This window comes from Pseudochaenichthys georgianus, chromosome 5 (genome assembly GCF_902827115.2).
Source record: "Pseudochaenichthys georgianus chromosome 5, fPseGeo1.2, whole genome shotgun sequence".
NCBI lineage: Eukaryota > Metazoa > Chordata > Actinopteri > Perciformes > Channichthyidae > Pseudochaenichthys > Pseudochaenichthys georgianus.
Window position 1 is genome coordinate 32750784 of NC_047507.1, and position 11732 is coordinate 32762515.

Sequence of the window (11732 nt, forward strand, 5' to 3'; positions counted from 1 at the left end):
CTCTAGTGTAGCACAGCCCGACTAAGCCTGGTTGTTCCTGGCCCTAGAACCACGATTGTATGGGGCCAGAAAAACGGTGAATTAGGACCCGCTAGCCGGTACTAGGCCAAGTGGAAACGCAACCAAAAACGGGCCCCGCACGGCTTGGCACGCTTAAAGCGAGCTCCGCGCTGCAGTGGAAACGCACCATTACATCACCAGAAGTCCTAATTTAAGGGGTCATTTCTCCCAAAAAAGACTTTGGGATTTTAGCCTTAGCAGACTATTTACATACACAAAAACCTCTATAACACATTACAGGAAAGGGAAAACCACAAAAAGCATAACAGGGACTCTTTAATATATTTGTTTCTGAGTTACAGTAGTCTTAATACGGATATTGCATAGATCAACATCAAGATAAGTGAATAGTACCCTTCTCGTTTAGTTATAAGAATAAAGGCCTGTCACTTTAATTTGGTCATCGTGTCTTCAGCTCAGTTGAAGGATTTCATAGCTAAAGTTGAAAAAGTACAAAAGGCACAAGGTAGCTTCTAAAGCGTGACATTCAACAATTTTGTGTTAAAAAAATAATTCCTGTGCTTTAAGCACTTCTGTACCATAGAGAAACATTTGAAAATAATACTGCATACAAGAATAATGACATTGTAATAGTTCACAGAGCAAAGAGAAACAGACAGTAACCTAATATCTGTAAGTGCCACGTGTAAAAATGACTCAATTGGAAAAAACTAAACAGACTTAACAGTTCCATTCAACGCCTCTCTTCTAGAAATACTAGCCAATACAGTAACACAGCATGGGAGAGGAAGCAGTGTTTCCTCTGTATTTATTCAGCAGGGGAGTGCCAGCTCAGCAAAAAAACTAAACAAAAAAACAGCAACCCTTAAAGAAAAAAATGGAAATTATTTTGTATTCTTAAGCCCAAACGGAGGTAATGATTCACTGTATAAAAAGTATTACATTTTTCTGGAGTCCAAAACAGATTTACTTAACACAGGGAAAAATGTGGAATCGATTGTAAAAAAAAAATAAGAGAGTGCAGAGAGAGGGAAACACTGCCGTCTCACCGCCTGTCTCTCAGTAAGCGCGGACCGCTGGCTTGCTGTCCTGGGCCTGGTTGAAGGGGTTGGCCGGGGTGGGGGGCTCTTCCTGTTGGTCAATGGACTGGTAGGCTTCTCTGTCTCGTGATACAGTAATGAAACCTGCAGAGACAAGCCAAAAGAGGTCAATACACTGAACCGCTGACGTGCAAAATGTATTATTCATAGTCATTTCAAAGCACTACTCAAATATGTTGCAATATAGATAGTAATGTTTGCACAAGAAAGGTATTCTAAGAAAGCCTTAACCCAACTTCCTTTTTCTTGATTTCTACACTGATTTCTTTAAAGTAAGGGGCATAAAAAACCTCTGTTGAAATTCCTCCAATTTCATCACTCTTTTTACAGTACTGTCTGATAAATTGCTTGTTCTGTCGGTAATAAAGAGAAATTGACCACATTAAAACCTTGTGAGCAGAATCCTTTAATCCACTACATGCAAGTTTCTCTGTGCCTAAAAGACTTAATGTTAACATAAATCATTATGATTGTTTAACGAAAGGCAGTATACTGACATAATCCATCTGAAAAGTCTCCCTATGATACTCCCAAACTAACCAGAATAACAATGTAATAGTTCAAATGCCCGCTCACTTTAATGTCTGCATGGCCCAGCCTATAACTGTGACTAACACAATGTGGATCAAACAAGCACTTTCCGTATGGATGATTTTCACAAATATATGTTAATTGTAATAATTGTGCATAACTGAGGAGGTATTTTTTTTAAATGCATCATGTTGCTCAAGAAGCCTTTTATAACTCACTCGTATTGTGCATTTTAAACAGGTCACATTCGTTGTCTATAAGTCGACATTTTAATTAGGCCTATTCGAGAATGTGCACCATCATGCGGCTTTGCTTTAAATATATGCCAACAGAATCCACAAACACAAATGAGGCGTCTGGAGAGTGATTTGAATAAAACATGGGCAGATTTAAAGAAACATATAAACACAAATATATATCAGACATGTAAACAAACATACTGTAAACAGGCAGGTATGTGAAGGTAATGAGGACTGATGGAATTGATAGATGAATAAATATAAATAATTATGAAAATAAAGATTGACATTAACAAGATAAGTGGGAAAGAAAAAAAATATAACAAGAAATGTAATTTTTTCTATCCTGCAGCCTGATTTGCAATCTTACTTCCTGTTGGGAAGAGGGTGGAAGAGGATGATTGGAGAAGAGAAAATGGTAAAAAGGAAGAAGCCAGGAATCAATAGCGGCGGCCAATAAATGCACTGTCAGCACTATCCGTAGTGCATCGACTGTCCACAGAGGTCTCAAAGTCTGAGAGGTCAAAGGTCGGCAGTGGAGAAGAGAAGAGACACAAGACACATGGTCAAATAATAACAGGAAAACAAGACAACACAGAACAATTATATGACAAAAAACATGACAGCAAGACATACGGCGAGGTTTGAAATGACGACAAGCAGGGAAACAAATTCTTACGCATGAGGATTCACAGGTCAACATTGATAGAATCGACCAATCAAAATAAAAGTAGTAATTGACACATTGGGACCATTATTTCAACAGATGAGCAGGCTTCTCTGTCAAATGTTCTGTCTGAAATGTAGACAAATATTGGCAGCTAATTAACATAACTGAGTTGGTTAAAAAGTCCACAGGGTAGCTAGCTAGCATTAGCATTTCAGTACAGATGGTTGAATGAAACATTTATGATTTGTTATTTATTTCCTTCCAACACATTGTTTGGTTGCTAACTATAAAAAAAAAAAACAGGAATGACAAATGAAACGCTAGCTCGGCTCTGTCCCCAGTGTCCTATGTTCGCTTGACCAATGGTGCATTGGTATTTCAGGGTAGCCAGCTAGCGTTAGCATTACAGCACGGATGATTAACACAAAAAACATTAACCCTCCTTTTGTGTACGGGTCAAATCTGACCGAACAACTATTTTCTTCAATCATAATTATTGCGTTTAACATTTGATTGCCTCAAGGCCTTACATGATGTCCTTCACAGTAGGCATTTGAACATAGAACAATTGCTGATCACCACTTTCATTGAATTTTAGGTTAGTCAACTTTGTTCAACCTATGGTGTTCCCGGTCAAAAAATGAATGGGTTGAAAAATGTTAGTGTGTTATTGTAATACACGTTTTTTTTTGCTATTTAAGGGATCTGACAGAATCACAATACCAAAAGATAGCTCAATATCACTCAAGAAGCATGCATACAAATATTAAAGATAAAACTTAGAAATAACACTATTTACAAAATACACATCCAGTAACAGTACAGTTTAGCGATATAGCATCCAGGTGAAAGTATTAAAGGTGGAAGTAGGCTATAGTATATATTACACAGCTATTTACGGTAAATATATAATGCACATAAGGAGTATTGCACAACAGGAGTGTTAAAGTATTGTTGTTATATATGTGTGGGGGGTCTACCAGGGGCTGTAGTGGTTGTAAAGTCTGACCGCTGCAGGAGGGAAGCACCTGCGGTACAAAGCTTTTACTAGAAAATATTAAGAGCTAAGGGCGCTGGAGAACAAAAAGATGACCCCGTAGTGTAAGTACTACAATGTAGATGTGCTAGTCCTAAACTGCAATTTTCTTAACACCACTTGTAACCCCACAAAAAAAAAAATGGTGTTAGCTAATGATAAGCTAACCTATCTTACAGTGATTAATGTTGTATACTGTAGTTACAAGCTAGTTAGCTTGACATGCTAACCTTTACACAGCTTACATTAGAACAGGCGCACACAGTTAAAACCATTCCTTATGATAAAAAATGTGTTTAGGTTTGGGAAAGGCAACAAATACAACTAATACAAATGTTATGCACAGTGCTTCAGCATGAAGAGAAACTCAAAGCCTGACAAGCATGACATGCCAATTAGAATCTGAGGAAGTGTTAAGTGAATGCTTCATTTAAAGTTGAATGGTCAGTCTGACAGACTCTATTGTATTGAATAAAAAAAAAAAGCCTGCGCAATTTCAACCAGCTTAAGAGGGCCGCCAGTCACCATTCAGAGATCGCTGTAGGCCTGCATCAAACACTCACTCTCATGCACCTGATTGCCCGTTTCCCAGAGTGCTTAGTGCAGCAGGGAACCATCTTAATGTCAGCCATGCAATCAGACAGCAATTAAAACACACATTGTTTGAAACTAACATTAGCTGCACTCATCAGTCACCCCACAGCCAATCACCCTCTAATGCAGTGGTTCCCAACCTGGGGGGCGCCAAAGATCGCAGGGGGGGCGCCAGGCCTCAGATGATTTGAGGCCAAATATCATATTTAGACTTTATTTTTTTACATATAATTGTAAAGCAATACATGATTGTCACTAAAAGCCTTGTCTCTACATTACAATAAAACATACAAAATAAATGATTTATTCATTTGAATAAAAATTCAAGTTAGTAGCTAATAAAGGCATAAAAAGACAGAAATGTATAATTCTTTCTTTAATAGAAATGTTTCTTCTGCCCGTAAAGCGTCCAAACCAGGCTTGTCTGGATAAGCACATTTTTAAAACATAGTCATTGTCCATGCCGGTTTCAGTTGGATTATTTGTCACAGTTGCTCCGATCAGATCGGTCTCCTCCATTTTGTAGATTATTTACGACTTTTGAATCCACATAAACACATCGGCAAAATCCGGCTTACTTTGAGCATGTGTTTTAAACAGTTTAATCCCTTCGTGAATTGTTTCCACTTCCGCGCCGTCCTTTAATTCCTTCATACAGCGGGAATCCAAATGAATTCATCCTGAGTCCAATAACCATCAAAGTCACTCCAATAGTGCTCCTTAATTACGCTTTCATCCTCCTTTAACAACATACTTCACATTCATCCAGTTTGTGACGGTAGTTGTAGCATTTTTGAGACTTTTAAACTTTAATTACCGCTGTTGCACCCCCCCTTGTGTGTGTGGGAGGGGGGGTGGCGCAACTTCCAACCGGAGTCATTTGGGGGGGCTCTTGGGAAAAAAGGTTGGGAACCACTGCTCTAATGGATGTACCTGCTGTGTGTCTGTGATGTTAAAGTAAAATCACAGAGAGAGCAGATTCATCAATATTCAATTATCCTCCAAACTGGCAAATGAGGAGACAATTTGGTCAAAATGCAGGAGAAATGTCCTTACCTTTCCTAGAATGTAATGTAATACATTACTATTTTAGCTAGTGATATGACAGTTTAAAGCAAATGAAACCTTGTTTGTAATATGTGTTCTTCTCTTCATGAAAAGCAAGAAAAGCTCACTAACTCAAAGCTCCTTGTATGAATCCATTCTCAAAACTACCATGAAATCATTAACTACAAATGATGAATACTACCACGTGTTGTTAATCCATATAGATGAAGCCATGAGTAACATTTCAAGGATTCAAGAGTCACAGCTCAGTGGGATTCCTGATGAAAAAGCTCTCAGCAGAGCGAGTCAAAGTCCCAAAAATCAATGGCCACACGTTGTTAATCACAGAAACACATCTCCTGACTAGTCAATGGAAGAAGTGTACTTATCATTTGTTTGCCTACAAAGAGAGATATATAGTGTACACATAAAGTCAATGGTCAAGAACATTACAACATCTCTATTCCTGTACACACATGGTACATGTTCCTTTCACATCAATCTTGTGCTATTTTTGGGCGATCATGGCAGATCATAAATTGTACAGCCTGTTGGTCTAATATAATGTTCCTGCATGCAGTATACACCGGTGGCCAGGGTGACACACAAATGTTATAAACAACTCATGGAGAAATGATGTCCTTGCCCGGGACGAACTACATTTAGAGTCTTGTGACTGAAACTAATTAGCTTGACTGTGGGATCATCTGCCACTGGTTTAGCACAATCCCCCTCCAGTGTGCTGCACTCGGCAGGGCTTGCATGACAAACAGCATAAAACAATATAGAGAGGATATCTAAGCGCCTCTGGACACATGCATCACTCAGTACATCTAGCTTTGGTCACACTCAGGCCTGGGAAACTTGTAAAACCATTATTTCTTCATGATTCTGAAAATATGTTTAAAATATTCCTGGCACCATGAAGCCTCCTTTTGTTATGTGATCAGTTTTGTCCTATGTCATCTACTCCTCAAAAGAGAAATAGATAACACTTTGGTTCTTAAATAAACAATATTTTCCAGAGTGTTGCGAGATAGCATCAGTTCTCGCTGTAAAAATCATATTTTTTGGAGTGTTTGATGTCTTTATCAGAGCTGAAAACCTAACCCTTCTTCATAAGAAGCCTTTTAAGTGGCATTTCAAACCCTTCCCCAATTGTCTGAAAATACCTAATGTAACTATAGTATCTCATCTTGCAGCACTTACCAAAGTTAACGTTGTAATCTCCTCCACGCTCGCGGTACATTTGGTAGACGAAGAAGCAGGACACAGGTTTAAGCAGCAAGCTGAGGATGGCCATTCCTGCGCTGAAACGAAACACGTTCCTTCCACTCTCTGGAACGAAATCATGTATCGGGTAAAAGATGCCGAAATGGACGATGTCGGTCACTATCGTCACGAACATCCCAACCAGGAACTACATGGGGAAAACAAAAAGAGGAAGACTTCTTAACGGACATGGATGATGTGTTAGGCTTTTACTTTTAGTAGTAGTTTCATGCTCTCAAGTGCCAACACATCTGGGTAATTATACCCAAGGCAATTTATTGTGCAAGGAAAACTAAGACAGACATTTCTGAAAACCTGCGATAAATTAGATAAAAGACACTGATTTATCTATTGCCTTATATCTCGGACAGCCACATCTTTATTATGGGATCACACAAAATTGCTGCTACTTATTTTTCATAATGGTTCTTTACTTATGTGTCTGTATAGTATTTCGTTTTTTCACTTACGTGTCATTGTATCTATATTTATTATGTTAGCTTACTCTTTATTTGTTTGCCTAATGCTGTAAATGTCCCCGCTGCAGGACTAATAAAGGCTTTCTGATTCTGAATCTTTAGAAACTTGACAAAGTAGAGGTTAAGCCTGGAGTTATATATCAATTAATAAGCAGTAGGGAGAAAGCCGGACTATCTCTCATCTTTATACTTTAGTTGATATAACTTTGAAACTGCATCTTGATTCACAAAAACTTCTGTACATTATTTATTTTTTGCCTTTCTTTTCAAACTTTGGCTGGCTCAGCCCAAAAGACTTTCCTCCCTGAAGGACCCGTGGACTTTAACGTACACAAAGTAAAAGTTTCCCTCTTGGGTTCTTCCCAAGGCATGGACACTCAGAATAATTTCCAGTTAGAGGTGTCATTAAGCGAGACACCAGACTGATATTTCTCTCTTTACCCTCCAGCTGTAGAGCATTTGCTTCGGCAGGAACTCTTTCACAGCCATTGAGGTCTGGGCTGGGGTCACTTTCACAAACGCAAACTTGGACTAAGGCTTAGATTTACCTTATAGTCAGACTTAAAAATGAACGTCTTAATTGATCCGTACCACATATTTGTCATTTTATTGTCTTTCTTAACCCATTTACCCAAAGACAATGGAAAAATGCTAGAATATTTGTTCATAATGGTCTAATCTCTTGACATCTGGTATTAACATACTTAGTATCGAACAGGAACAGTATCTAACAACTGAAAATGTATTATATAACATGGAAGAAACACCCTTTTATTAATAGCCAAAGTCAGTATTTTGGAAAAATAGGAAAAACACAAACATTTTGTTTAATGAATTTCTCTATATGAGGTTTGTTTTGCATAAATGTGCCTATATTTGATGTAAAACTTTTTACGAGTTCATGTACATCAAATACTTAATTGTGATCATTATAGTATCTGGATAATTAAGACTAACTTGCCATGAGTTCTGGGTAAATTAAGACATTCTAAAACAATCGAAACATGGCTGACCAAGCTGCACAGAAAACATTTGTCTGCAATAACATTACAAAGACATTTACTGGGAAAATTCTGCAAAGAGCGTAACAACCCAAAAAACATCCTGTAGCATTAAATCTCAATGCAGTGCAGACCTGTAGCAGAGCTGAGAGGCTGTGATGTGTCAGAGCTCAGTGCGTCGGCTAACCCATCAATCAGACTCAGGATATTTCCTTCAGGCAAACAAAAAGACGGACGATGTATCCTCACTGCTGTGCATTCCCAACAGGTAACTGCACTCTGTGAAAACTCTTTCCCTTCCTATTACTCGCTCCAATACATTGTTAGCAAACCGTTGTATCCATGATTGTACAGCGTAAGGGTAGGGTAGTACACTATCTACTATTTCGACTTAACATATCGGATTACATTATTTCATTCTATGCTACATTTGCCCCTGCTGACTTTGTTATTGGGATGTTGCTGTGTTTCCAATCCTTAGCATTGAGTTTGGAGAGTGAAGTGTTATCCCACCTTATAGAAATGACAGCAAAGAGAAGGGAAATACCACCTACATGTTAATAAATTGGCTTTAGACTACAGACCTGCCTGGAACATGTGTGTGAATCGGTGCATCATGAAAGCCACGGTTACTGCTGAATCAAAGGAAGGCTATTTTTCGTCAAAGGGATGCTCACATATTGTCCTACATTCCACAGACAAATAGGTTAGCACGGATACGCATTTCTGCGCCTATAGTTAGACTCCTGTGCGCCTCACATGATGTTTGCAGGAAACGAGGTGAAGACCCACCATGAGCACGGCATCGATGGAGTCCCTCTGTGCAATGGCCCACACCCCGATAGCAAACACACTGAAGTTCACCCAGGCATAGGAGGTGGGAAGCCACGCCATGCATCCCCTGCAGAAAACACACACATTCTACAGTCACATAATAACAACAAGAATATATTTGTTTAGAGCATTTTTCAAACTTAAACATAGAGTGCTGTCCAGGTTAAACTATTTACAGATTCAAATGTAAAAGAAAATAAAAAATCAAGAAGAAAACATTTCAAGCAGCTCAGAGCGCATACATAAACAGATTGAAACGTTTTTGTTTCATTTAAAAATCTTAAATCCCAAGCTCCGCCAACAGTGCAATACTGTTTAGACAAAACTAAATACAGAAATAAGGAAGTCAATTATGCAATACAAATACTACAACTGATACAATGGTGCAAAACTGTGATGATATATAATGTGGATATGTAGAATAAACACATGTAAAGATGAACAGTGATTTCTAAACACATGTGAGTGGTGAGATGAAGATGGAGTTACGTGCAAAATAAAAGTAATAGAAATACATAAGGAAAGGCTGTGGAGGTGAAAGAGAAGCCCCGAGTCAGTCAGTTGTAAATCATTCTCTGTGTGAACGTGTGTGTTTGTGTGTGCCCAAAGAGGAGAGAAATTCCTCAGGTTTGTGAAAGAAATCCTGTGCTCACACTCACCATACTGTAAGCAGCCAGTGCACCAGTACTATGGCCTGCAGCAGAGAACAAGAGACAAGTGTTAGAAAGAATAAAAACGGTTGTGATTACCTTTAGTCTATAGCGCTTCAGGCTACACACAATCCAAAGAAATTACAGTTTCGACAGTCGTTTAATCTTCTAAAACTCAAAACATTTAGTTTCTCCAACTTCTCTACTGTGAGTCTTTTCTCTGAAGTCATTGTTAACCTCACTCTTTGGGTTTTGGAAATAGGTTCAACTTTGGAATTTATTTCACTATCTTCTTACAATTTAAGACCTTAGGATTTATTAAGGAAATTAAAGAGGAACATCAACATGGGATGTAGCCCTAATTCAGTCTAAAGCATGTGATCATTAAGTATTCAAAGCACAAGTGCTCCTTTACTTACACTTTCATATCTTACTTTCTGAGTTTTCACATCACATGTTTAAGTCCACATTTCTGACTACTTTTGAACTGTTTAACCTTTACAAAAATACAATACAGGCATAATTCAATTGAATGTTTCTCCCTTTTAAGAGGGACAGGGACATATTATCCAGGCATCAGGTCACATAGTATAGAACAGTGTCAAAACAGAACACATAGACAGCTTAGAAATAATTGACAAGGTAATATTTAGTTTGAGATAAATATTTTTAAATCATTCAGATCTCAATACTGAGCAGATACACTGATGTGTTTCTCACATCCAATGCCTTTTATAATATGGTCTTTCAACAGGCCTGCTGCCCAGTGCCCATCAATGTAAACAGAACTGTATACAAACAACTGATTAACTAAACTCTTCTACTCCAATTAAAAACAACAATAAAGCACCAACAAAGGAACAAGTCAGTAGTTTACTGTGGTGTGTCTCAGGCAGGTAGTTGCCACACAGAGAAATTACCAATGAGTATTGAGAAACACAGTTGACATCATCACGCAAGTTAACACCAGTCCTCGTTAAACACTGCACTCCTCCAGCAACACACACACCTCCAGCCTCACCTTTAGATTAATGGCAGGGATTTCCATCACATCAGCTCTTCCTGTACCGCTTCACTGCTGCTGCCACTTGTTGATGGTGCTACATGAGAAACTGCGGCAGATTGTTTCCTCCACAAACTTCTCTCCAAAACTCCTCCTCCCTTCAGATCAGCCTGCAAACACAAACCATGTGACAGCAGCCTGACTGCTTCCCATGTGACTCCCCCCCCCCTCCCCCACACAGTCTGCGTGATCTGCGTGTAGGGAGGGGCGGGCCTGATCGGAGTACTTCGAGCCTGAAATATCTCCTCAAAGCAAAGCACTTAGCAGCTAGCTCGGAGCTAGCCATGATGATTGTGGCATACAAGATATTAAACAAATGGTATTCAAATTACAGACATGGTGACCTTTAAGTTTATTATGCCTACTCAATGATTCACCCATCATCCAAATTCAATTTGAATATTTTGAAATGTTTCTCACAGCAAATATTGCAACTCATTTAGATAAATTAATCACAAAGCATGTAATTAATTAGAGTCATTTTTGTAAATGCTTGACAGCCCTAATTATTTGTCAATTCCTTTAAATCCTTGTAGCTAATAATCAGTGATCAATACAATTTTATTTTAGCATGTTGCTTAAATCTTTAAAGCAGGAGCCTAATTACGCAGCTCTCCGTCAATTTTAGAAATTGGTGAACGGCTCAATTAAAGAAATATTAACATGGTAAATGAAGATATAATTCACCTATGTTTAGCCCTTCAACAGTGTTGACAAGAATTCACAGCCATGCTAGCAGAATGCTAACATGCTAATGTTTAGCACTTTGAATTGCCTTGTGTTGAAAGGTGCTATATAAATAAACTTGCCTTGCCTTGCCTAATGTTTAGAAAGTGTAATGTTTACCACATTCCACATGAGGTATTATTGTAGTGCATGGCTAACAGTTGCTAATTTAACAATAGACACAAAGTGCAGTTCATGCTAACAAAACTCAGTTATTTGTCAGGTATGGACATAAATTCCAGGGTTGCCAACTCTCGCGCATCTGGCGTGTGATATATCGAAAGCCTTAAGTGCCACTATTCGTCCGTTTTTCGCGCGTAAAAAATGCGCGTTTTTTAATATAAGAATGAGCACCTCCTTCTGATTTCCATAGCCACTAAGTTTAAAGTGTCTTTAACGAATCAGTGAAGAGTAAAGCCAGACCAAAGCAATCTGTAGATGAAAAGTTCCTGACATTTTTAGGCTTTGC

General features: G+C 38.5%; 1 protein-coding gene across 1 annotated transcript; it reads right to left on the bottom strand.

The window, feature by feature from the left end:
• Positions 1-323: 323 nt before the first annotated feature.
• On the bottom strand, positions 324-10658 carry agtrap (angiotensin II receptor-associated protein). Its single transcript, XM_034082929.2, has 5 exons — positions 10496-10658; positions 9484-9518; positions 8783-8891; positions 6448-6658; positions 324-1205 (listed from the first exon to the last, which is right to left on the bottom strand). The coding sequence occupies exons 1-5, from the start codon at positions 10520-10522 to the stop codon at positions 1081-1083; spliced, it is 507 nt and encodes a 168-aa protein (XP_033938820.1). The 5' UTR covers positions 10523-10658; the 3' UTR covers positions 324-1080.
• Between the last annotated feature and the right edge of the window lie 1074 nt (positions 10659-11732).